At 49.7% G+C, this 27,870-nt stretch overlaps 1 protein-coding gene across 5 annotated transcripts in view; it reads right to left on the bottom strand.

Annotated features, from left to right (window-relative positions):
• Positions 1-27,870, bottom strand: part of UBAP2 (ubiquitin associated protein 2) — a 1,803,012-nt gene that overhangs the window by 1,541,912 nt on the left and 233,230 nt on the right. For all 5 annotated transcript variants that reach the window (XM_078674719.1, XM_078674718.1, XM_078674717.1 and 2 more), the window contains exons 4-5: positions 24,950-25,060; positions 1,125-1,278 (exon numbers count right to left, since the gene is read on the bottom strand). In XM_078674719.1, coding sequence (XP_078530845.1) covers positions 1,125-1,278; positions 24,950-25,060 — 265 coding nt within the window. The remainder of the gene's footprint in view (positions 1-1,124; positions 1,279-24,949; positions 25,061-27,870) is intronic.

Genomic DNA, 27,870 nt, shown 5'->3' with positions numbered 1-27,870 from the left:
AGCTCTGGTACTCCAGTTAAGACTACTATATAGAGAGTCAAAGCCGGAGATAGGTCTATACTTGGCAGGGTAGATTTCGTTGGACTTCTATTGAATTGTCGATTATTCGCATGATCTCCTCTGCAGTTACCGGGAGAATTTTGTTCCACTTGCAGACCTAAAGTTGTTGACTTATTCATAGGGCCCTGACCAGCATCGCCCTCCTTTGTTGCCCCCTGTTGTAACACTACTGGGGCTATAGTTTGCTGGATGGGGGGGATAGGATAGGACCAGTTTGGGCATTAAAAGCTGGCAGGATGTCAGCATGACTGGGTGCGCGAGGCGCTTGGGCTTATGTGAGATGGAGTCCCTCATGTAGCCGTTCCCCCCCCATGGCAATGATTTGAGGAGCAAATGGCAGTGGATGGCCATTCCCCTCACGGCAGCAGATGGAAGGTAAGAAAAGATGGCCGTTCCCCTCATGGCGGCAGATGGCAGGTAAGACCAGATGGCCCTTTCCCTCATGGCGGCAATTGCGCATGTAGCCACAAATTGGAAGACCCAATTCCTTCTAACCACCGTCACTAGAGAAATGTTCTTTGCTCCACCCATAAACTCTTTAATAACTTTGCCATAGCAGACACCTATAGCCAACAGAGCTGGATGCCACTCAAAGTTTCTCTCCAAAGGTCATACACAAAGGATTTACCCCATGCCTCAAACTTTTAAATATCTTCAGAACACACTGAGTCAATATATTAACTGATGTGCCGATCTAGCTACTCTAGATAATGTTCTTTATTTCATGTTTGTTTTTTAATCTTTTAATAAAAAATAAAACGCATTGTTTTAAAAGAAATAGGAGAAAATTGGCCAATGTATCCTCTTAAATGCGGTTAAAAATACTTTCTTTACAAAAATGTTTTTTCAAAATAGGTGCTTTGTAATTCAGAACATAGGCAGGACTATTGTGTTTATAAAGTTATCATAGGGAACTGCTGCAAACAACGTTTGAACATTAAACATTTGTGCAAGAGATGCTAGAAAGAGGAGTTTGTTTTAGTTTCATCATTGAATTTTTTCATTTTTTAATAATTTGTTTGTTGTAAATTCAAACAACTTTCAAACGAGAACATCTATCTCACACTCTCTGCCGCGGCTTCCTCCTCTTGCTCGCCTGTTTGAGCCTCCACGTCCTCGGCTCAATTCTCTGTCCCCTCTCTTCTCTCTGTTTTCTTTGTTTTCTGAGCTCTCCCTTCCAATGGTCTTCTTCTTCCCACCAACTGTTTCCCAAGATGTCTAAGGAATGGAAAAAGAAAATTCATTCAAGTAAATGCTGCATATAAAAATTAATGTATTCTATTTGCTGATCACACTATCAAACAGAGCAATCTACAACTTAGTTTCTCAATTCTTTACAGGGAAGGTAATTAAGGCCATAAGGAATCAGAGTGAGGAGAAAAATGTATCCACTCGATACATTTCAAGTAAATCTACACAAACTGAACATAGGAACTAAATGACCCAACGTTTGGTGGATGGTTTGTCTTTTCCTTCTAGAGAGAACATAGGATTCACACTTGGTGGAATGTGTTAAGAATAATTTAGCATGGGGCGCTAGAGCGAAACGCAAGATGCCCGCACTTGACTGCAGCTCTGCTAGCCAGGAGTTAACGATCCGTGAAATATCCGTCCATCCACCACCCTTATGTCCACAAATTGAGCTGCCGCCACGCCACGGAATGCTGCCCCTGCGGTGCTGCCTGAAAGGAACTACAACCATCGCGGTGTGGTGCTGACTGCACGACGTTGTGAGTCGGGGCGCGGCAGGCCTCAACTGCTGCGTCGCTGTTGGGCAGAGTGCTGAGAGCATACCGCGTTGCAAACCACCGGCCCCGCTGAGACGTGCTGTAAGAGCAGTGAGCCGGCAGGTGCTACATCGGGGCCCGTCTGCCGCCCGTGTGCACACCAAAGACTGTTGACCGGCTGGGGCCTGCGGAACTGTTTCACGGCGTGTGGACTAGGGCGACCGGGCCTTGCATCGCAGTGGCCAAATAACACTGTAGCCGTGCAGCTGGCGTGGCGGGGACACGTAGCAGCCAACGAGTGAACGGCGTCGCGGATGCGGAGTATTCGGATGGCGTCACGGCTGGTCTGAGCAATAACGCATTCTAGCACCGGCTCAGAGGTGGGGGCAGGCCTGCCTTGGCAGGCGCACACGGAGGCGATTGCTGCACGTTCTCCTCTTCCTCCCCCTTCTGCAGTACAGTCAACAAGCATCACATGGTCTCATACTGGAATCAACCTGAGTCTGGTGCAGCGCCAGTGGGTACGTGGACAGAGCTATGCCCGCCGGGTGAGCTGAAAGACACTATCGGGCTGGGGTGCAGCCTCTGGGCCCAGCGCATACTGCACTTCCACCCTGCTATTCAGACAACCAATATAGAACTGTCGGTGAAGCGTCGGGCCTGGGACTATACATAGCCTTTCAAAGGGGTCCCATATATATCTACAAGAGAACGGTGCAGTGGATGCGGAAGTACCAGGCTGCGCCGCACTCGCCCCAAACAAATGCACCGCGGAACAGAATCGGAGGTGGCCACTGGCCCAAAGCAGAGGCCGCACACAAGGATATTCGCTGTGCTCCTCTCCTCCTCCACCCCCCAGGCATCCTCCCCCCCACCCCCACAGGGCGGTCAACATATAATAAAAGGTCGTGCAAAGGTGCAGACCAGAGTTTGGGGTAGAGAGAGCATCGGCGACTGAGCCCAGTAAGAACATGGACAGTGCTGGACCCGCTGCGCGACAAAGCCAGACCGCGGTACGGCCCTGTATCCCCACCCTACTCTTCAGGCATACTATACAGTACTGTTGGGAGGACCCGGGTCTGGGGCTGCACGCGGCTGTCCATCGGGACCCACACTAATAACTATTGCTGCCGCCACACGCTGCACAAGTGCCTCGGTGGACAGCATGGGTAAGCCGGACAAAGGGCACACAAGACTCACATTCGAGTGCAAGAAAAAAACAAGCATTGGAAATGCAATAGGTCTCGCCTTTGTTTAAGTTAAAGCCATTTGCTTTGCTAATGGTACTGTATTTTAGCTATGTGTTTGAGTGTTTGTATGTGATATGTTGTGCCTTTATGTTGGTTGAATTGTAATGTGTGTACTAGTTTAACGCATAGCGTTAGGAGAAGAGCAGTGTTTAAGATTTGGGACAGAGTGAGTAGAAGAATAGCGTGAGGGTTAATGAAGAATAGTGAAGGGAAAGTAGCATGAGGCAAGAGAAAGTGTAGTGGGGAGAGTAGTACGAGGTAGAAGGAAAAAAGCGTGGAGGAGATTAGCGTGATTTTGAAATAAGGAAAGTATGGAGAGCAGTATAAGGCATAAGGAAGGAGAGAGGAGTAGAGAGTAGTAGGAGGGATATGAAAGGAGTGTGAGAAGTAGAAGAGTAGTGTGAGGTAGCATGAAGGTAAGATTATTTGTTTGTATTAGGTATAATGAAGAAGATAGGCGTAGATGAGCAGTGTGAGGGAGATTGTAGTAGGAGGGGGAGAAGAGCAGTGTGACGCAGAAGGACAGAGTGAGGAGGATAAGAGCAGTGTTAGTGAGAAGGATGGAGAGTGTTGCGGAGAAGAGCAGTGTGTGCTAGAAGGTTGAGTGCGGATGAGAGTAGTACGAGGCATATGGATAGTAAGCACTAGTGCAACCTCTGGAGGGATCCCATGGGCACTGCTTGTGGTGCTGGGTGTGCCGCAATCTCCTCAACCCCACTACACTATTTTTCATATCTCAAAAAACATTTACAGTAGAATACATCCCTTCCTTACTATTATATTTATCTTAGTTCGTGTGGGAGTCTGTGTGGATTTACAGAGCACAAACTTTGTTTCAAGGCTACAGAGAGTTGTACAAGAGCGAGGAATGGTGCACTGCACCCTGTGTCTGATGTATAGCGCCAAGAGACCACTTTGATATTGAGGGCTAGCGCTTAAGAAATACCTTAAAATAGCATCAAGAGACATCAGATGTGACCTGGACGTGCCCTTGCCTCGGTACACACCCAGTTACAAAATTGAGAAGTCGAAAACCAGTCACTGATGTGGGGGTGTGTAATGACTTGTTAGGGTCCTGTGAGGTCACAGTCAGTGCTACATGTCAGACAATAGCCCTAACCAACATAGTACAGTGTGGCCTGGAGTCTGCGTAGTGCACGTGTTCAAGTGCGTCCCCCCAAACAGGAAGGCAAATCTCTATAGAAAGTGTAATTGCAGTTACAGCACAGTTGCTTTGTAGAAGCTCACTAACTTAATTTGTTTAAGTAACACTGACTTCATTAATGAGGGCCAGGCCTGCGATGATATCACCACCAAGCTGCAATTGGGAAAGTTACTTACTTTCCAAACCAGGAAGCCTCATTCATAAAATAACTTCCAAAAGGACTGTTAGAAACACAAACTAAAAGCGCAGGTTCAAAACAGAGGCGACTAGTAAAACGTGCCAAAGATTAAAGGGTCTAGGTTGAATTTTAAGGCCATGATTTTAGCATAAATAAAATAAACTGGTAATTGGCATCTAATCCAAAAAGCGGATTTATTAAAAGTACCGAAAGGCTGCGGCAATTAAAACCAGTTTACGCCGAAGAAGCAGTTTTGCCGGCGGGGGCGAAAACAGGAAGTCAGGCATCCTTGCCCGTGACATGGGCGGGGCCTGTGACGCGGCCGGAAGAGGCCGGTGATGCTCGTTGTTGCGGGGCTCCCATCATGGAGGGAGAGCCCCGCGGTAGCGCGAAAATCCTGAGAAGTGCCCCGCGTGTGGAGATGCGCCGGAAAAGAGCACGGTGAGTGGAGGGGGGGGGATCTGTGTGTGCGCGCGTGAGCCCCGTGAGTGGTGGGGGAGGGGGGTGCGTGCACGGTGAGTGGAGGGGGGTGATCTGTGTGCGCGCGTGAGCCCCGTGAGTGGTGGGGGAGGGGGGTGCGTGCATGCGTGTGTGTGCCTGCCTGCGTGTATGCCTGCCTGTGTGTATGCCTGGGGGGGGGGGGGGGGGGTGAGTGTGCGCGTGGGAATGTGTGTGCGCATGCGTGACTTTGCCTGTGTGTGATTGCGAGAGCATGTGAATGGCAGGCAGGGGATGTGCACAGCGCCGTGCGCGCCCTCGACGGCAAATCGGAGACGGCAGAGGCTCGTGCATGGACACCGTCTCACATTCCCTCATGTAGCGTCGGGGAGGGCCCTAGGCCCGCATGGTAGCTAGCAGCAATGACCTGACACAGACACCAGTTAGGGGTAGTGGGAATGGCCTCGAGCACGTGCGCTCGGCCCCATTTATTGCCAGCGTCATGTGACACCATGACGTCTGTGGTGGGTGGGTGTACAGTGGGTTACAACACTCCTGAACACTAGACCGTGTTCATGCTAGCACTCTACATCACTCCCATTTTTTAATCGCAAAAACCCACATACAGAAATCAACCTGTGGGAAAAACAAACTGTATCAGGATGCAGTTAAGTGTTCAACTTCCGCGGAGTCCTTTTTATCCGCCGCTGCTTGGCATCACAGATGGTGTTCAATCTGCTGCGGGGAACGTCAGTTCACAGTGGCACCGGTGTGGGGGTGCTCGATGGAACCAGTTTATTGACGACTCTGCGACAAGATTATCCTCACAGTCCTTCATTTGCTCACTTCCATGGCGACGGGTGCAGTTAGAGTTCTTGTGGTTCGCCGGGGAATGATGCACGATTTCCGGTCTCGGCCTTAGCTTCACTTGTAGTCTGTGTCCTACTTGGCAAAAGGCAGATCCGTTGCAAGGCATCCCTCTCACTAGGATGACCCCTCTCGTCGGTGTTCCCCTGCCACGGGATATCCTTGAGGTCCTCTTTCTCGGATTTGCGCTGGGCTGGATGTGTCCACATCAGTTGTTCCTGCGCCGCCGTCAGTGGGGGTATGGAAGAGACCATGTGCCTCACCTCAGATTCCGCAGCCTCGTCCCGAGGTAGCTGTTGGTTTCTGTCTTTGCTTGCGATGTCTTCGCCCTCCCCGGACCTTTCGGATGGGCGTCGGAGGACCGTCTCTCGTCGCGGGGACTGCGTCCCGGAGGCCTCTGCCCCTGAGTCACCACGGCTGGCATGTGTCCAGTGTCCGTGTGACCCCAAAGGTGGATGTCACTAACGGTCTCGCTTGCTCCTCTCCGCAGATCATGGGTGTGCGGAAACTTCGTCTGTCAGCTGGTCTTCTTTGCCACTGGTGTTCTTCCGGCCTCGTGTTCCTCGCACCGTTGTCCTGGCACTTGTCGCCTTACTTCTCTTCGGGAGTGAGTGGTCTTCGTCTTCCTGCACTCCTCTCTCTTTCCTTAGTTGTTTCCCTGTGGGGACGTTGCTTCGCACTGACTTCTCCTTCTACTCTTAATTGTGGCAACAGGCCACATGGATATGCTTCCTTCCTTTTCACGGTGGCAGACGTGCCACTCAGATCTCATCATTTCTTTCTTCCTTTTCGCAGTGGCAGACGTGCCACTCAGATCTCTTCTTTTCTTCCTTCCTTTTCGCGGTGGTAGATGTGCCACCCAGGTCTCTTCTTTTCTTCCTCTTGCTTCGCGACATCACTTGGACCGATCTAGTGTCTTCTCTCCTGACCTGGGTCCTCCATGCAGTGCGCGCACTCTGCATGTGTACCCCTGGTCTTGTCCCCGTCGGGGACACTTTCTCCTTCTTCCTCAGCAGCCAGAGTTGGTGTCGCGAACCTTCTTTTCTTGATGCTGTCTTTTCTTGATGCTTGTTGGTGACGTTCGGGGGTCCATGTTCGTAGACCTCTTCATGGTTGAACGTCCTGGACCGGTTGGTGGTCCACTTCTGCCGATGCCTGGCAGGTTGCTTTCGGTCGTCCTGTCGGGCTTTGCGTTACAACAGTTCCTGGGGGACCCGTTGTGGGTCAGCACTTGATGGGCGATCATTCTGCGGATCGGCTCCTGGGAGGCGCCACGTCGTGTGGTCGTGCGTGATAATTGTTCTGCGCGATGGCGCGGCCTGCGCTCTTCTTTCTGCTTGCGGTGGCTGTGCGTCGCCACGTGGCGCGTTGTTTGCGCACTTACTGTTCAGGGTTCTGGTACACCTGTTGCGTGACGTTGGGTACTTGCTGCTTTGGCTGTCGTCAGGTACTTGATGCTTTGGACCGTTGGCGGGAGTAGTTGATGCTGCGGTGAGCGCCTGTGGCCACAAGGCGTCGCTGCTCTCTCCGTCCTTTGATCGCGGCAGTCGTTTCCCTGGACGTTCTTCCAGTGCTTGGCAGTCGTTTCCTCCAGACGTCAGTCAGTGCTTGGATGTTAAGTGAGACGTTCGCGCCTCTTCCCACGTCGCGTTGGAAGTGGCAGCCGCCGACTCCTTGCTGGTGTGTGTGGGTGTCACTTGCGCTGTTGAGAACTTACTTGCTGCGTGAGTTTAGATGCTTTCTTGCTGCGGGAGTTTAGACGCTTTCGTGGGGGCGCTACTCAATCTGTTGCCCCTTGCTGCTGCTGAGTTCTCTTGCATTGTGCAGTGCTTGTTTTAGTTCTTGTGGATGTAGGTGCACTGTTGCTTTTGGCCACTGGGTGGCAGTGTTGCTGGATTTGGTAGCAGCCTGTCTTGTCTTCCCCTGATGTGCACTCTATTGTCACAGTGCACAGGGGGCTGGAGCTGCTGTTGCTGGGAGCTGGTGAGTCTCTTTTATTTGCATATCTGTGTTTGCTCACAGGGTGGGGGCACATAGGAGTGCCTGTGCATGTACGTGAGGCACTGCAGAGTTTTGGTCAGGGGGGGTTAAATGTTTTGATTCTTGCCGGCACTTTCCCTTTCTCCGGTATGTGAGGCTCCTGGCAGCCGGTGTCTCTGGGGCACGGTCGCAGTTCAGTTCAGCGGCGCTGGCCGCTTCCAGGCGCCTTACAATTGTTCTCCTTTCCATGGAGCCCACGAGGTGGAGGCTCCTCTGATCTGCGGCGGCGCTGGCCGCGTGTAGGCGCTTCCTTCTTTCCCCTCCCCGCCCGCTGCAGCCTCGGCAGTCCGGGGGGGGGGGGTGTTGATGCTTCCTCAGGCGGGGAGCGCGTCGCTCCGGTCACTCTTCCCTGGGCGGAGGCGCTTGAGGCAGGCCGCGGGTAGGCTCCGCCGGCTCTGCTTAATTACCAGCTGCTGCAGGCTCCACTCTCCGGTCTCCCGCCGCAGCAGCTTTTCCTCACACTCGCTGCGCGGCGGAGACTTGCCAAGTACCTCGCAGGCCGCGGGTAGGCTCCGCTGGCTCTGCAGTGTCTTTCCTCGCGGGGGGTGCCGTCGGCAGGCCGCGGGTGGGCTCCGCTGGCTCTGCAGTGTCTTTCCTCGCGTGGGGTGCCGTCGGCAGGCCGCAGGTGGGCTCCGCTGGCGCTGCAGAGTCTTTCTTCGGTGGGGATGCCACCGGCAGGCCGCGGGTGGGCTCCGCTTGGTCTTGATCACGTTGCGAGGGGGGTCGGGAGGCGGTTAGCTACTCCGCTCCCTCCCCCTCGTTGTTGACGGTTGTTGCGGGTCCGGCCGCACTTCCTCACGCCACCATTAGTCTCTGTGCCCCGCCGCTTCTAGGCACACACGCGGCGGGGGCGGGGACGACTCGGGCAGGCCGCGGGTAGGCTCCGCTGGTCCTGCTTACACCCTGGCACAGTTCATGTCGGGCACTTCGCCCGTGGGGCTCACCTTCGGCCGGCGGGCCAGATGCTCCGTCGCGGTCGCGGCGGGTGGGCTCCGCCCGGCCCGTGCACCTCTCCGGTGGGGGTCTTCAGCCTCGCGGCCGTCGCAGGGGGGCTCTGGGCGGTCCGCTGTTGCTTGGTGGCACTCGGTGGTGGCGGTCAACGCGGGTGGGCTCCGGTCGGCTTGCTGTGGGGCGCCGACGTGCCCACCGGCTTCACGGCGCGTTGCGCCTCGCTACAGGGGATGCCCACTAGGCGGGCAGCTCTCTTCCCCTTTTCTTGTGTATTTGCTGTGGGTAGTGGCACGCATGGGTTGCACTACCGGCCTCGTCGCCATTGTAGTGTTGGGGAGGGCCCTAGGCCCGCATGGTAGCTAGCAGCAATGACCTGACACAGACACCAGTTAGGGGTAGTGGGAATGCCCTCGAGCACGTGCGCTCGGCCCCATTTATTGCCAGCGTCATGTGACACCATGACGTCTGTGGTGGGTGGGTGTACAGTGGGTTACAACACTCCTGAACACTAGACCGTGTTCATGCTAGCACTCTACATCTCAGACACGCCAGCAAAAGATCTTTCGCAGACAAAAGCATGCTTCGCATGCTTTTAACGTCTGCTCGACCTAACCACATCCATCACAAAGCGACCAGGCAGACTCGGTCAGAATCCAGAGAACATGGGAACCCTGCAGCTGGCGGCGACTTTCTATTGACGCCAAAATAGATACACTAAATCAGTGTATGACTGTATGTCGGCCAAACTGGACAAACAGGCCTCCAGGCTCACAGAGGCTGACCACCGCAAGAACGTGTGCATAGTGGGCATACCAGAGCCTAGCTTAGGCCAAAGTGTGTGTCCTGCCTTAAACCTTTTAAGAAAATAGTCCCTGGAGGCTGTAATTAAGACCTAGGTAGTAAAAACACATGTTACAGGGGGTGTCCTCATGGGAGGTTAAAAGAAGAGCCAAGGCAGTTACTAAGGAGGGACTACTAAGCTTATTGACTAATGAAAAGCAACCCTTTACAAAGGACAAGGACAGGAGTCAATTAAAACGATGGGGGGGGGAAGTGGGCGGAGCTTTGTGCACAAATCTTGAATACAGAATGTCTCCAACAGCTAGCGCTGCCTAGGCAAATGACCAGAGACATGAGAGCGACATCAATCCCCAATAAGCACTATATAGATTGGGTACATGGAATTAGGAGACGTCCAGGGACAATCGTTAATAAATGGATTTTAAATTGGAACCAGAAAGCAAAAGAAAAAGAAAAGATTACATATCCTAGGTTTCCCACGACGTCCTGGGTATGACGTCATCATGGGCGCACAGAGGGACTAGCTGCCTCTTACATATACGGTCTCCCAAAATCAGTCCGGCACTCGACAGCGGACAAGGAGACTGTTAGGTACACAGTTGGTGCTCTATCTTTGATGACGTAAGCGTGGTTGAAAACCTGCTTGAATTATGAGAAAGAAGCTTGCACAAGAGGGCGGGTAGGAGAAAGTATGCTGTGACAACATCGGCGACACAGATTAACAATAATTCACTTATCCTTAATTACAAGCTTGGCTCAGTCGATCGAGCCTGATACCAGTAAACCCCTTTAAGCATTCATTGTATCTGATGTATTTCGACTACCATAGCTAAAAGGAAAATAATTTTTTAAAAAAGTAGTTTGGTCGCTCCATGACCTTGGGTCACATAATATGAAGGCGGGTGATCATTAACACTAGACCCACATATATTGCCAGCAAACACTGTATAACATTAAGTCTATATTCTTAAAGGGGTAATACGTAAAAACTAAACTACACGAGAACCCCATCCATACAGCTCTTAAAAAACTAGCGATATCAACCCACTGGGTGAGAACGATCTGGAAGAAGTAAAGGAATATCTATGAAACAAGCATCTACATCAGGTTGATTTTTCACCGAAAACTGATACGTTAGAGACCCGATAGAATCAAAACTCGTCACAATTAATGAGGATTGGTTGAGGGGTATGAACGGAGAACATTACTTCACCCTAATGAGTGTTTTTCACCTACAAAGAGTGTGACAATAAGACGGCACCACTGTCCAGGACCGCATGAATTGTGAAAACCCAAGAACTCGGGTAAGCATAGCAACTTTAGAGAATGTTTTTACCCATTTTTCTCTCACACTTCTCCCCTAATTTTCATCTACAGGGGATGTTTGTACGAATTGCATCAGAAGCATTGGATACATCCTTGACAACTTGTAGGAGAGTAGGGTCTGCAATCCTATGATCACCCAGATTTTTGCTTTTTGCTGCACTGGTTTACGACTTTTCCTGGCTGTGGGCCTGCTAATCAGACCCACAGCCTAGCTGTTCTCTCTATCCAAATTGTACTCAGGTACTGAATTGGCACTGGGCCCTCAAGTCCCTGTACCCAGGGCTGAGGTGCACCCAGAAGTCTTCCAGGGGCTGAAGCATGTATTATGCCACCCCTGGGCTGACTAACTAAACTGACACAACTGGCTGCACGACAGCTGGGGCAAGGTGGTGTACTCACCCTTTGCTTTAGATATAGTATACCTATATCTAACCCTAAAATGGACACACAGATCTCCTATCAGTCACTTCTATGGCAGGCCTTAACAATCCTGAAGGCAGAGTGCTTGGAATCGTGTGAGATGGTGCTCTGGCATGAGCTGAGCCTGTCTGCGGCTTTCGGGATCCATCCCTTAGCCGTTTCCATGATATCGCATACCATATACTCTTAAGTGCATTATAATCCTCGCGGTTATATGCCAACTCTGGTATCGCTTTATCAAAACATGTCAAGTAAGGTGTCATACGAATTGGAATACTAACCCCTCGCCAATTCTGGCGACGGGGTTAGCATTCCACCCTTCTAGAGGGACACGACATGTATGTAACCCCTAACCCCGGTTAAAGTCAGACAGAGCCTTAGCATCCACAAAATGGATGCTGCCACCGAGACACAAGTCTGCCCTCCTGCTGCTGGGAGTCCTCCCAGAGCAGGAGATAAGGACAAAGGGTTTCCTGCCAGGGGCGGTGCCAGCACCGTCCCAGACAGGATTTTGTGTATTGTAGGTAGGCAGGGCTTCAGAGGAAGGTGACTGCACGTGGCACCCCGGTGCTCACTGTGCATAGGCTGGCTTGAACCAGTTCCAGGGACACTTCAGACCCTGTGCTGGGGAAAAGCCCGCCAAGGAAGTGGGTGTAACCACCCCCCTCCTGGTCCCACCCCTAGGGCAGGACTTAGTCGCGTGCCAGCCCCCTTTTCCCAGATAAAGGTAGGAGCAGGCCCCCTTCCAAATTAGATCATCTTTGAATCCTGAAACTACTTTCCACGAAAGGAACTCAAGACTTCTTCCTAAGATTTCTCCCTTGTGACTAAGGAGTAGTCACCCTGCATCCGCAGGCACCATCTAAAGAACACTGCGGTCTGCTGCAAGTCCTTCCTCCGGAATCCGACTGCCCAGCTCGACGAGAACCGGCTCCCCTGGCACCTCTGACCTCTACCCACCTCTACAGCCAAGCTGAGAACCGTGGGTGCGACGAGAACTCGAGGGACCGGCCATCTTCAAGACTGCACGACTTCTGCACAGCAAGCCCGCCGAGTAATTTCCTGGTGAGTGCTTTGGGGTCCGAGAAGTCCCGACCCTGAGCAGCTCCAGCACCGAAGTGCAGCCTCCCAGCATCTCCACGATCTGCGTGGGGCCCTTCTGCTTTTTGCTGCTCACCGCGTTGTTTGGCTACTAGCCCGCTGGCTTGTGGCCTTCTGAACGACGCCCGACGACATCACTGCTGCTGGTCTGGTTGCTCCAGACTGGCCCTTGCTCCCTTCCCGAAGAGGAGCACCCCGGACCCTCCTGGTCCCCTCAAGACGCCATTTTGAGTCCACCGCGTGGGCTTGAATTAGCCAAGGCTTGTTGCCCAATCCTGGGTAACTTCGACGCCGACAGCTTCATCCATCGTGGGACAGCTCGCCTCTCCATCCTGGTCGCCGACAACGTCTCCTGGTCCGTGAGATCTGCAGAGCCAGCGTCGCCCACTCACCTAGTCGAGGTGACTGCCATCCGGTGCCCTCCTGGTGCCCACTGACTACTGGCTAGTAGTCACGAACTTGGTCCCCTCTGCTTTCAGGTGTCATCCATCTTCCAGATCCAGGCTTGGATCAACTCGAACTATCTTCACTGGTCGCCTGCCAGCATCTTTTCTTCCAGGCTCCTGGTCCGGCAACAAGGATTCCCGACGTCTTTTGAGACCTATGCAGCTGCAGCCCCTGGGCTAGGTAACTTCGGCATTTCGGTGCCCCAGCATAGCCTCACTATCCAAGGGTCAGGATCCACTGTCGTTTTCTTCCTACCAGGTCGGGTTCGCCCGTAAACACTAACTTTAACTTTACTAGCTCCCATAGACTTTGTCCCGCATCCCGCGTGAGAGTGCACACTCTGCACCCGAGTCCCCTAGGTCTCCTAGAGTAATCTAACGATTCTATAGTCAAGTCCTAGCGATTCCAAAGCCTATTAGTACTGTACTTACCTGCTAGTAATTTCGCATTCCACTTTTAAAGTATATGGTTTTTCGTGCCCCTCGGGCATTTGTGTATACCGTGCTAACTTAAGTATTTTCGTAAGAGTTTTGTTGTGTGCTTAGCACCCTGTCCTCATAAAGAGTACAGGGTTGTTGTGATTCTAATAAATACATTGTTTATTTTCATAACACTTGTGTGGTGTCCTTTCACTGGGTGTTCAAGGGGTAATGTGATGGTAAAACAGCTGGCTTAACACGCCCTCTAGAGTCTTAGCCTTAGACTGCTCGTATCCATGCTACTAGGATAGCTGGTCTATAAGGTTGACTTACAACCAATCATCAATAAGGGTTGTTTGGACTGATATATAGTGATCACTAGAATAGTGAACACTGCACATCAGGCCAACTTCTCACATTGGTGAGCAGCGGTTGGGATTTGAGCTTGCTGTTGTTTTACCACACATATCCTAAGAATATCTTGTGAAAGATCACATAAGTACTAAAGGTACATATAACTTAGCTTAGAATACTCTGAGTTCTACTGAACCAGCTGTTGTAGCTCCTAGGGCCTAGCACACCCTAAACTACAACTCTAGCAAGGGATCAGTAGGCAAACATATAGTGTAGGTAAGTGCACCACTTACACCTCACTAGAAAAGCATGTCTACCCAGGGAGAATCTACTGAGACTCCCCTGGTCAGTGTTGACCCTCCACAGGTCACTTCAAGATATGCAGCTCTCAGTTTCCAGGAGATGAGACAAATCTGTGTCTCCAGAAAACTGAAGCAGGGGTCTAACCCCACCATTCCCTTTTTAATAGGTCTATTAGAGACTTATGATGCGAGAAAGCTTTCTCAGCTAGATGGGAATATGCCAGCCTTAGAGGGTACCTCTGGGGATCCAGACCTCCCCAACATTGCCAATGCAGTTGAGGAGGAGGATCAAGGGGAACTCTCTGGGGACGAGGTAGACAAAGGTCTTGAGGTAGTCAGAAGGCTAACTAGGGCCAACTTAGACTTGCTTGGGCTAGGATCTGGGGGACCCCCAGTACTGACCCTAAGTAGGCCTAACCTTGGAGTTAGGAGAGATAGATCTCTTTCTAGGGACTCCAATAGATCTCTGCACTCTAATGCCTCTGCTCAGAGGAGAAGGAACTCTCCCCAGAGGAGATTGACTTCCCCTCAGAGAATGGAGCATGAAGCTAGGATGAGACAGGCTACTCTGAGGATTGAAAGGGAAGAAATTGCCCTGGCCAAAGAGAAGCTTGCCTTGGCTAGAGAGCAGCAGATGAGTGGGTTAGCTCCCACTGGTGGCAGCAATCTCCCAAGAGATAGAGAGAAGGGTTTAGATACTAAACACCTGACTAAGATAGTGCCCCCCTTTAAGCAAGGGGATGATATCCAGAAATGGATGGCTGCTTTGGAGAGGGCCTGCACTGTGCAGTTGTGGAAAAGTAAATTTTGCCATGTTCTGTGTCCCTACGTGTTCCCCATCCTATGTTGTATGTGCATGATTAATATGCATATGTATTCCCCATGATCGATTAAAGACGCAATTACAGTTGTGTCCATCTCTAGTATGCCAGTTTCCAGTTCTCGTGAAAGCTACGAGTATTAGGCCTATGTAAAGTTACGTTGCCACGTTTCTCAGTGTGCACGTTATTTCATTGTAAAGTCCCCGTTCCTAGGCCTCAAAAGGGCCTGGACACCAGATTCAGCTCCTGTCTCCTGAGCCTCGCTGAGGAGCGATACAGCCCCCACCTGTATTCCTGACCCTTCACTTACTTCCTGCCTCACAGTGCCCGGTTCAGCCTGGCTCTGCCTACGAGTCTGCCAAGAGTATGTTATGATTCTAGTTATCAGTCCAGCCCTCCTTCTCTGCATTCCTAAGCTACTGAATCGCATCAATAGTTTCCGTCATCGTCTAGCCTTTACGTCTCCATGTAAGAGAAATACTGTATTAATGGTCATTTAATATTCCACATCACGCACTACATGTAGAATAATGCATGCACCAGTCTTAGAGTCCGTTAGCCTTTACCCCGATAACTTTTGGATTCTATCAACATGTTCTCTAAACATCAGATACTAGATAGTGTTTAGGTACATGTCGCCCTGACTCTCCAGACTTCAGTCTCTGCTCCTAGTACAGAGTTCATAGCCCCCAGCTTCTCCTAGTAACACGTCATTGTCCGTTTGCGCGCACCACTAGGTTAGAGGTCCCGGCTCCTTAGGTAGCCCCCTCCATGTTTCCGCCCCATTCAAGACATATTCTGTTACGTTTACATCACATGTCTATGTAAACGCCTCCTGTTACACCCACTTTCACCCTTATCTTTCGCGACTGCTATTGACCACACCCACTGCTCCGCCTATTGTATGTATTGCAATTGCAACTGTTTTAGTATATATGCTTGTGTATTGTTATTAAAGTTAGCGCGCTCATTCCAGATCCTGCCCCCAGGCAGCTGCCATCCTATTCCTGTGCAGGTTGTCCTGTTCCTGTCCTTTATGCTGTATTAAACCTGCAAACTCCTACTACCTCGAATCTTGACTCTTATTTATTGAGCTATCTGTTATTACTATGTCCAGTAAAACCTAGATCCGGTATTATTTATTTATATACCACACAGTGCATTCCCCGAAGTCAGTGGGCAGCTATACTGTGGCTCTCCTTTGATGGTAAAGGTAGAGATAAGCTCCTCACTACAAGAGTGGAGGATGCTAATGATTACCAGGTCCTGAAAAATGCACTGATTGATGGGTTTGGTTTAACCACTGAGCAGTACAGGTTGCTGTTCAGAGACACCCAGAAAACTCAGTCTCAGGACTGGTCTGACTTTGTGGATAGTGCCACTAAGGCTTTGGAGGGCTGGTTGCTGGGTAGCAAGGTTACAGATTACACAGGATTGTATAATCTTATGATGAGAGAACAAATTTTAAACAATTGTCAGAACCAGTTGTTGCACCAGCACCTTGTTGATTCAGATCTGACCTCTCCCCGAGAATTGGGAAAGAAGGCAGACAAATGGGTCAGGACAAGGATCAAGCAGAACCAGAACCAGAACCAGGGTGGTCAGAAGAAAGCAGACCAGAAGGGTAATGCAAAGAGTGAACAAAATGACCAGAAGTCTTCACCAGGTCCCCAACAAACCAAAGAGGGTGGGGGTCAGGCTTCCCAGAAGAAGAAGACTCAAGAAGGCCAGTCAAAAAGGTGGTGCCAGTACTGCAAAAGTAAATCTCACTGGTTTAGTGAGTGCACCAAAAGAGGAGGACAAACTCCTGCCACTACAGCCCCTAAGGCAACTGCACCCCCTAGTACAGTCAGTAGTGGTAGTGTACCTCCCAAGGCATTAGTTGGGTTAACCTTGGGAACTGAGGGGTCTGACAACTTAGTTGGCACACTCACTCAGGCTGTCCTTGTCTGTACAGGGGATATGGATATAACCCCTGAGATAAGTCCCAATACTTTGGGCAAATACAGGCAGACGCCTTTAATTAATGGCAAAATGGCTCAGGCCTATAGGGACACTTGTGCCAGTGTCACCATGGTGACACCTAACTTTGTGGACCCTGGACAGATCATGCCAGGTACTGATTTCCTGGTGACCAATGCCAGCAATGTCACTACTAGTCATAGTGTGGCAATTGTGGCTTTCTCCTGGGGTGGAGTGAAGGGACAAAAGAAAGTTGTAGTCAGTTCAGACCTCCCAGTTGATTGTTTGTTGGGCAATGATTTGGAGTCATCACAATGGTCAGAAGTGGAGCAGAGGACTCACATGGAAATGTTAGGCTTGCCAGCACATGTGCTTGCTGTGACTAGGTCACAGGCCGGAAAATGCCCCACTGAACAGGTGCTGGATCCTGAAATTATGGACCAGACACCTTCCAAGAAGAAGAGCAGTAAGGGTAAGGCTTTGCCTTCCCCCTTGCCCCAGGTTGAGGATCAAGTCTCTGAGGAGGCTGATCTGAGAGAACTGAGGGAAACTGAGCCTAAAGAGCTTGTACTTGATCAAGTTGAGTTTCTGGGCTCAGGGGGACCCTCCAGAGCAGACCTGGGGAAGGCACAGTTAGACTGCCCTTCCCTTGAACCCCTCAGACAGCAGGCTGCTGCTGAGGCTGCAGGGAATGCCACAGGTGCCCATAGGGTATACTGGGAAGATGGACTCCTGTACTCTGAGGCAAGAGACCCCAAGCCTGGTGCAACCAGGAGGCTGGTCATCCCCTTGTCTCTGAGAGGTTTCCTTCTCACCTTGGCCCATGAGATTCCCCTTGCAGGTCATTTAGGTCAGACAAAGACTTGGGACAGGCTTGTCTCACACTTTCACTGGCCCCATATGAATGAGAATACCAAGGAGTTTTGTCGCTCCTGTGTCACTTGCCAAGCCAGTGGTAAGTCAGGTGGCACAACAAAGGCCCCCCTCATACCACTACCTGTGGTGGGGGTCCCATTTGAAAGAGTGGGGATTGACATTGTTGGTCCAATGGAACCCCAGACAGCATCAGGGCACAAGTTTATACTGGTGGTAGTGGATCATGCCACCAGGTATCCTGAAGCTATTCCACTTAGGACCACTACAGCACCTGTAGTGGCAAGGGCCCTAGTTGGAGTGTTCTCCAGAGTGGGCTTCCCTAAGGAGGTTGTTTCTGACAGAGGTACAAACTTCATGTCAGGATATCTGACTGCAATGTGGAAGGAGTGTGGTGTGAACTACAAGTTCACCACACCCTACCACCCACAATGCAATGGGCTTGTTGAGAGATTCAACAGGACCCTCAAAGGGATGATTCATGGGCTACCTGAAACTCTTAGGAGAAGATGGGATGTCCTGATCCCCTGCCTCTTGTTTGCTTACAGAGAGGTCCCACAGAAGGGGGTTGGCTACAGCCCTTTTGAGCTTCTGTATGGGCATCCTGTAAGAGGACCCCTGTGTTTGGTGAAGGAAGGATGGGAGAGACCTCTCAAAAAGCCTGCAACCAACATAGTGGACTATGTACTTGGTCTCCGCTCCAGGATGGCTGAGTATATGGAAAAGGCATCTAAAAACCTTGAGGCCAGCCAAGAACTTCAAAAAGCTTGGCATGACCAAAAGGCTGTTCTGACTGTGTACCAGCCAGGACAGAAGGTGTGGGTGCTGGAGCCAGTGGCCCCAGCAGCTCTGAAAGACAAATGGTCTGGGCCCCACACCATCATTGAGCAAAAGGGAGAGGTTACCTACCTGGTGGACCTTGGAACTCCCAGGAGCCCTCTCAGAGTGCTCCATGTTAACAGGCTCAAAGCATATGTTGACAGGAAGGACATGAGCTTGCTCATGGCCACAGATGAGGGACAGGAGGAAGAGAGTGACCCTCTCCCAGACCTGCTCACTCAGAATCCTGATGATGGATCAGTTGATGGTGTTGTCTTTTGTGGCAGCCTCACTGAACATCAGCAACAGGATTGCAGGCAAGTCCTGCAATCCTTCAGACATATGTTCTCTCTGACACCCAGCCAAACTGATTGGTGTACCCATGATGTTGACACTGGAGACAGTCTGCCTGTCAAGAGTAAAATCTACAGACAGCCTGATCATGTTAGAGACTGCATCAAAACTGAAGTGCAGAAAATGTTGGAGCTGGGAGTCATTGAGCCCTCAGATATCCCTTGGGCTAGCCCAGTAGTTCTAGTGCCAAAGCCTCACACCCAGGGTGGTAAGAAAGAGATGAGGTTTTGCGTAGACTACAGAGGCCTCAATGCAGTCACTAAGACTGATGCCCACCCAATACCAAGAGCAGATGAACTTATAGATAAATTGGCTTCTGCCAACTTCTTAAGTACATTCGATTTGACAGCTGGGTATTGGCAAATCAGGTTAGCTGAGGAGGCCAAACCCAAGACAGCATTTTCTACCCCTGGAGGGCATTATCAGTTTGTGGTAATGCCCTTTGGACTGAAAAATGAACCTGCCACCTTCCAAAGGTTGGTGAATCAAGTCCTCACTGGGCTGGATGACGTCTGTGCAGCATATCTAGACGATATTGCTGTCTTTAGCTCCACCTGGGAGGATCACCTGGTCCACCTGAGAAAAGTGTTAGAGGCTCTGCAAAAGGCAGGCCTCACTATCAAGGCCACAAAGTGCCAGATAGGGCAGACACAGGTTGTATACCTGGGCCACTTGGTAGGTGGAGGCCAGGTTCAGCCACTGGAGAGTAAGATACAGGCCATCAAGGACTGGACTCCTCCAATCACCCAGACTCAGGTTCGAGCTTTCTTGGGCCTGACTGGGTACTATAGGAAGTTTGTCAGAAATTATGGGTCCATAGTGACCCCTCTTAATGACCTGACAAGCACAAAGATGCCAAAGAAAGTTCAGTGGACAGCAAGCTGTCAGAAAGCATTCAATGACCTAAAGCAGGCCATGTGCACAGCACCTATCCTAAAGAGTCCAGATTACTCCAAGCCATTCATTGTCCAAACAGATGCTTCTGAGTTGGGTGTGGGGGCTGTTCTGTCTCAACTGAATTTTGATGGCAATGATCAGCCTATTGCTTTCATTAGTAGGAGGTTGACACCCAGAGAGAAAAATTGGTCAGCTATTGAGAGGGAGGCCTTTGCTGTGGTCTGGGCCCTGAAGAAGCTGAGGGCCTACTTGTTTGGCACTCACTTCACCATTCAGACAGACCATAAGCCCCTCTTGTGGCTAAATCAGATGAAGGGTGAAAACCCCAAACTGCTTAGGTGGTCCATTTCCCTACAGGGGATGGATTTTACAGTGGAGCATAGACCTGGTACTGATCACAGCAATGCTGATGGGCTCTCCAGGTATTTCCACTTAGAGCAAGAAGACTCACCTGGTCAAGGTTAGTTTATTGTCCCAAAGTTTTGGGGGGGGGGGTCATGTAGGAGAGTAGGGTCTGCAATCCTATGATCACCCAGATTTTTGCTTTTTGCTGCACTGGTTTACGACTTTTCCTGGCTGTGGGCCTGCTAATCAGACCCACAGCCTAGCTGTTCTCTCTATCCAAATTGTACTCAGGTACTGAATTGGCACTGGGCCCTCTCAAGTCCCTGTACCCAGGGCTGAGGTGCACCCAGAAGTCTCCCAGGGGCTGAAGCATGTATTATGCCACCCCTGGGCTGACTAACTAAACTGACACAACTGGCTGCACGACAGCTGGGGCAAGGTGGTGTACTCACCCTTTGCTTTAGATATAGTATACCTATATCTAACCCTAAAATGGACACATATATCTCCTATCAGTCACTCCTATGGCAGGCCTTAACAATCCTGAAGGCAGAGTGCTTGGAATCATGTGAGATGGTGCTCTGGCATGAGCTGAGCCTGTCTGCGGCTTTCGGGATCCATCCCTTAGCCGTTTCCATGATATCGCATACCATATACTCTTAAGTGCATTATAATCCTCGCGGTTATATGCCAACTCTGGTATCGCTTTATCAAAACATGTCAAGTAAGGTGTCATACGAATTGGAATACTAACCCCTCGCCAATTCTGGCGACGGGGTTAGCATTCCACCCTTCTAGAGGGACACAACATGTATGTAACCCCTAACCCCGGTTAAAGTCAGACAGAGCCTTAGCATCCACAAAATGGATGCTGCCACCGAGACACAAGTCTGCCCTCCTGCTGCTGGGAGTCCTCCCAGAGCAGGAGATAAGGACAAAGGGTTTCCTGCCAGGGGCGGTGCCAGCACCGTCCCAGACAGGATTTTGTGTATTGTAGGTAGGCAGGGCTTCAGAGGAAGGTGACTGCACGTGGCACCCCGGTGCTCACTGTGCATAGGCTGGCTTGAACCAGTTCCAGAACACTCCAGACCCTGTGCTGGGGAAAAGCCCGCCAAGGAAGTGGGTGTACCCACCCCCCTCCTGGTCCCACCCCTAGGGCAGGACTTAGTCGCGTGCCAGCCCCCTTTTCCCAGATAAAGGTAGGAGCAGGCCCCCTTCCAAATTAGATCATCTTTGAATCCTGAAACTACTTTCCACGAAAGGAACTCAAGACTTCTTCCTAAGATTTCTCCCTTGTGACTAAGGAGTAGTCACCCTGCATCCGCAGGCACCATCTAAAGAACACTGCGGTCTGCTGCAAGTCCTTCCTCCGGAATCCGACTGCCCAGCTCGACGAGAACCGACTTCCCTGGCACCTCTGACCTCTACCCACCTCTACAGCCAAGCTGAGAACCGTGGGTGCGACGAGACCTCGAGGGACCGGCCATCTTCAAGACTGCACGTCTTCTGCACAGCAAGCCCGCCGAGTAATTTCCTGGTGAGTGCTTTGGGGTCCGAGAAGCCCCGACCCTGAGCAGCTCCAGCACCGAAGTGCAGCCTCCCAGCATCTCCACGATCTGCGTGGGGCCCTTCTGCTTTTTGCTGCTCACCGCGTTGTTTGGCTACTATCCCGCTGGCTTGTGGCCTTCTGAACGACGCCCGACGACATCACTGCTGCTGGTCTGGTTGCTCCAGACTGGCCCTTGCTCCCTTCCCGAAGAGGAGCACCCCGGACCCTCCTGGTCCCCTCAAGACGCCATTTTGAGTCCACCGCGTGGGCTTGAATTAGCCAAGGCTTGTTGCCCAATCCTGGGTAACTTCGACGCCGACAGCTTCATCCATCGTGGGACAGCTCGCCTCTCCATCCTGGTCGCCGACAACGCCTCCTGGTCCGTGAGATCTGCAGAGCCAGCGTCGCCCACTCACCTAGTCGAGGTGACTGCCATCCGGTGCCCTCCTGGTGCCCACTGACTACTGGCTAGTAGTCACGAACTTGGTCCCCTCTGCTTTCAGGTGTCATCCATCTTCCAGATCCAGGCTTGGATCAACTCGAACTATCTTCACTGGTCGCCTGCCAGCATCTTTTCTTCCAGGCTCCTGGTCCGGCAACAAGGATTCCCGACGTCTTTTGAGACCTATGCAGCTGCAGCCCCTGGGCTAGGTAACTTCGGCATTTCGGTGCCCCAGCATAGCCTCACTATCCAAGGGTCAGGATCCACTGTCGTTTTCTTCCTACCAGGTCGGGTTCGCCCGTAAACACTAACTTTAACTTTACTAGCTCCCATAGACTTTGTCCCGCATCCCGCGTGAGAGTGCACACTCTGCACCCGAGTCCCCTAGGTCTCCTAGAAGTAATCTAACGATTCTATAGTCAAGTCCTAGCGATTCCAAAGCCTATTAGTACTGTACTTACCTGCTAGTAATTTCGCATTCCACTTTTAAAGTATATGGTTTTTCGTGCCCCTCGGGCATTTGTGTATACCGTGCTAACTTAAGTATTTTCGTAAGAGTTTTGTTGTGTGCTTAGCACCCTGTCCTCATAAAGAGTACAGGGTTGTTGTGATTCTAATAAATACATTGTTTATTTTCATAACACTTGTGTGGTGTCCTTTCACTGGGTGTTCAAGGGGTAATGTGATGGTAAAACAGCTGGCTTAACACGCCCTCTAGAGTCTTAGCCTTAGACTGCTCGTATCCATGCTACTAGGATAGCTGGTCTATAAGGTTGACTTACAACCAATCATCAATAAGGGTTGTTTGGACTGATATATAGTGATCACTAGAATAGTGAACACTGCACATCAGGCCAACTTCTCACACAACTAATCACTGGTCTTTAGAACAAATATTGGTTTCAATCAATAAGAATAGTGAATAAATTCCTCTGTAGATATGACAAAATCCCAAACGTGTCATCTACATTGAGAATATTCAGCAGCACAATTTTGCCTTTTGTATTCCACGGAGGTGCCCCCTCCCCCCTCCCTTCCCCACTGCCTTCCCCTCCCTTTTTATTCGCATGACAAGAAAAGCATGGGCCATCATAACTCATGAAAAGGTTTATAAATACAGGACTATGCAAAAGATTTGAGGTCTGAATTCCTACAGGGAAGAACGGTCCTACTTCAACCTCCTTAACCCTTTTGTCTTGTAGGAAATTCCCACGAACAGAAGACCGAGACAGGTGAGAGCCTTAGGCCTCACTCATGTGCGTGGTGTGCATGCATAGCAAAGCAAGGATACACACAGCAAGCTCTAACGAAGGTCCCGGACAGGCTCTGAGCAGGGGACAAAACATGTTGGCAAATACAGAGCAGGTTTAGTTGAACAATTACTCCCAACAAAAGCCCCAGAATTTCCTTTAACCATATCCCAGGTAGCCTATGAATAAAAAAATAAAAAAACTGATGGATATACCTGTAGATATTTTTAAAACTAAACGTCCTACCTGGATCTCTGCTTATCCAGTTTCGATTTATTGAAAAACTCTCATCCCAACTTTGGTTGAGTCCGTCCTGGTGGTATCATCCTGCCAGAGTATGAATAGGCACCAATGACTAAGCATGTCACTATCAAATGAGTGAGGCGTCTAATCCAATACCTTTGGATAGCCAGGAGGTACAATGAAAGGATCTATATTTGCATTCATGACTAATTTAGGGAACTGTTCCAGTTGCTTTTTTGTGTGATTGATTACTCCGGGAGAGAGTTGTTCAGTGGCCAAGGCAATGGTGATAAGATGGTGGTCCATTCATGTAAGAGGGAGATACTTCAATATTGTCATTTTTGGGAGGATAAGTCCAGGCCTAGGGTTTGACCTGCAATGTGTGACCTCTGACGCCCATCCAAAAATGACGCAAAGATGCCACAGCAACCAGGACGTTACTGGCCTGGCTAAAAGTGGAATCTTCTGCACAAATGTTTTAATGAAGAAGACCAGTAGTCCTGGCTCCCTTGATGGATAATGCCTACAAGATGTAAAAGGTGGTCAGGAAAAGCCAGTTGGGTAGAGGGTGCCCAGTATACCAAATCATAATTAAGAGTGATACTGACTTCTTCAAATGCAAGTTCCACAACATCATCATAAAGGGTGACTACTGAGTAGGATTCAAAGACCAATGCCATGGACTGTCACTTCCTAAAAAAAGTTCGGCCTTCAGAGATCGCAGTCACGATATATCTTCCTGAGGCTTCAAAGCCATATCTCAGTGAGGAAACCGAGTCAAGAGTATAGTTGGAGAGCTGAGAATACACCTACTTAAGCTTTGCAAATTAACACATGTTTAAAACAGCAGTCTCTATGCGACTCAGACGGGGTTGCCTGTTCTAGATAACCCCTCCTGCATTGATCACTTAATGAAAAGGAGTACTTGCATTCTGTGATGATCTATTTGAGAGCTGTACTAGTTTCTAAAATGTGGAAGGACTTAAGTGAAAGAGTGCAGTTAGGTGCTGTGGGTTTAAAATACCTCAGATGGATAAACACTGAACTAGTTCTTAGAGTGGAAAAGGTAAAGTAGAAGAAAGCCAACCAAAGAGTTTCTCAGAGTGTGTAGACGTGCCATCGATGGTAAACCTAAGCCTCATTACCAAAGTCAGAAAATACGGATTAGAAATTAGAGATATTCAGACAAGCTTTAAAAAGCAACAATGTTTGGCAATTTGAAGAAAAAAATTCGAAACACAAGATTAAACAGGACAGAGTACACACTTTAAATGAACAACGGGAAAGCTTAAATAAGTTAAAGGCTTCAATTAGACAAAGGTTAAAAATGTTAAAAAAGAAACACCAAGCCACCTTTTTTACAATGTCCTTAACAAATAAAACACCACAATGAGCAATCAATACAAATTACCTCTAAACACCTACTATACTTGGGTAATGCTTTCCCTTAAACTGCGTTACCAATTATTTTGTATTCCCATTTTTGACATTGCTTGCGAACTAGAGATAATCCCGTAATAATATTCAAAGACAAAATAGTTTTCTCACCGTATCAGAGTTCCCTTCCAGTAGTGTGTTAATTGCTCTGTGAACATCCCCATTACAATCATGTAGAGCCACCATACACTCATCCTGGTTCTTTCCCGTCACTTCCATCAGCTGTAAAAAAAAAATATATATATAATAACTTCTTACGTTATACTTTCAGATGCTGCAAAGTGGTGACAGCCCTCCACCATTCACTACCACACCAGTTTAGGTTAATTTATATGAAGTAAAAAAAAAAAAAACAATCAAACAAAACATTCATATGCATTTTGCTGTGTATTTCCAATACCCTCTAGGTGATACCCATATTGCAGCTAAATCAGGTATAGGTATACTCATCCATGTTGACCAGAAATTGTTACGACACTGTAATCATTGGTCTAAGCATGGTTTAGTGAAGATTTACATGACGTGCACTCCTGCCATATAGCGATGGGTTTAGAATATTACAGACTGTTTTTTTCAAGTCTTATTTTCAGCTTCAGTTGTCAAAATGATGTTAGATCACGTACCCAGAGTTCCCCAAAAAACTGTCATACTAATATTTCCTCCGAGTGTATACATTTTTCACCCATTGTGGTATCAGTAATACTGTTTAAACAAGCATTGGAAATGCAATAGGTCTCGCATTAGAAAAGTTGGAGCTATTGGTTTTGTAAATGACAATTTTTTTAATGTGTTGGTCTTGAATATAGCAAAATTAATAGCTTTTTCATTTACAATGCCAATACTTTTAACTTTTTCAAATGTGACACCTATAGCATTTGTAATGCAACATGTTTTGTATGTATGTGACTTACGATCCAAATGCTGTTCAGGTATTCTTGTATAAATGTATCTAACACAATGCAGTGCAATGACTTGCTGGGCCTTCAACTGCAAAAGGACATGAGTGCAAACAAAAGAATCCCTGCTCAAGCTGTATTTTCTGTTTTCAGGACTGGCTCATCTTACTGGATCGCCGATGCTCATGGCATACATGAATGGCTTTTTATTGACATACGATTGTATCATAAAGTAAGGGAAAAGGCAAATAAAGCCTGCCTGGTCTGTCACCTTGTTGCAGTAACTGTGCAGTGAGGGGATGTAACTTCAAGCTGCAGCTCATCCACATTTCCCTCTTGTTTGTGTTTAAAGGTGAAGGCAATGGTTAATCCGTTTGCTTATGAACATTACAGACGAGAAAAGATAAGGCAGAAGATCGAAGAAACACGTGCACAGAGGGTCCAAATAAAGGTGAAATCACCGATATGGCAAATATTACCAGTGTACATGCGCTTTTGAGACATTTGTGCTCTAGCTGGTTGTGCTGGAGTGCTCGGCATTGAGTTATGTTGTCGTCATGTGTATTGCTGGGAGAGTCGTAATGGGGAGGCTGGTGACCACGCCAATGCTCTAATAACCTGTGGAACTGAGAAAAACGAAAAGGTGCAATGCGATGCTTAAACTTACTCTGGCAACAACTACAGGCGTCTTAGACTTTTGAAAAAAGAGATGCCTACAGATTAAGTCACTGTTGTGACGGAAGGGGGGAGGAGAAACGATAGACACGGCCTGGCGGCCGTGAAAGTGAAAGTACAGCCAGCCAGCCGTGAATAATTAGGGGAGGAGAAATGCATTGCTGTGGGGAGGGGGGAGGAGAAACGAGAGACACGGCCTGGCGGCCGTGAAAGTGAAAGTACGGCCGGCCGGCCGTGAATAATTGTGGGAGGGAGGCAGATGGCTTTAATGTTCACGCGCTTTGCGGTGAATGCGCTTGCGCATTGAGATTGTTTTTCACGGGCACAGCATGAAATCGCCCGAATGGTTAAGCTCTGGATAAGCCACAGGCGGTGCGTGCAGTGTCTTTACACACACATGTGAGTCAATGCAAAGTCAATGGGAACTTCGAAGTTAGATTTAGAAGGATTTAGGACACTTCCGGTTTAGCTAGGAGGAAACAACTAAAAACCTAGACACTTGGATAGTCAATACTATTGGGTTACCTCACCCACGGACGGCGGGTGCATAGGTGTGACGATGTGTCGGGTTTCGTCGTTGAGTCCTATGGAGCCTTTGAAGAAAGATGCTGCAGGCGACCAGGAGGAAGATGTCCGGGTGGATCGAAGATGAAGAGGACCTGAAAGCAGAGGGGACAGAGTCTGGGTCACTAGCCAGTGACCGGGTGGAACCAGGAAGGAACCAGACGACGTCGAGGAGCAATCAGGTGCTGTCTTGAAACTTGTCTCTTCAGCCACGCGGACCAGGAGGCGTCGACGACGACCAGGTGCTGGAGAGGAGCTGTTCCACGAAGGTTCTCGCAGATGGAGGGGTCGACTACCGGATTGGAGTCAACGGGCCTTGGCAAAGGCAACCCACGCAGGATTCAAAAAAGGCTTCTGGTGCAGACCAGCAAGGTCTGAGGTGCCTTACCTTTGCAGGGAGGCAAGGGCCAGTCTGGAGCAACCAGACCAGCAATGTGGTTCAAAAGGATTGTCGCCACAGAGGCTACTAGCCAACTGGCCAGCAACCGTTAACGCGTCGAGCAGAACACAAGCAGAAGGGTCCCAGACAGAACTCGTGGAATGTGGAGGGCTGATCTTCGGTGCAGGTGGAGCTCAGGTTCGGGGTTTCTCAGTCCCCAGTGCACAGCTTCGAGGATGCCTCAGGAGCTGCACAGTTAGCAAGGTGCAGACTTTCCAAGATGTCCGGTACCACGTGTCTCGTCACCTCCAGATCTCGTGATCTCAGCAAAGCTGCAGTCGTGAAGAGAGGGTCAGAGAGGTCTGGAAGTCTGGGTCTGGTCAGGCTCTGTGCTCGGGTTCCAGCGGGAACGAAGACAAAGCAAGCCGTTGATTTGCTGGATGGTGCCTGGTTGCCCAGGGTGGTCACTCCTAGGCCACAAGGGAGATTTCAGTCTTCAGCAGAATGTCGAAGGTCCA

Source organism: Lissotriton helveticus, chromosome 2_1 (assembly GCF_964261635.1).
Source record: "Lissotriton helveticus chromosome 2_1, aLisHel1.1, whole genome shotgun sequence".
Taxonomy (NCBI): Eukaryota; Metazoa; Chordata; class Amphibia; order Caudata; family Salamandridae; genus Lissotriton; species Lissotriton helveticus.
The sequence above is the reverse complement of the archived record's forward strand: the minus strand, read 5'-3'. Positions and strand labels throughout refer to the sequence as shown.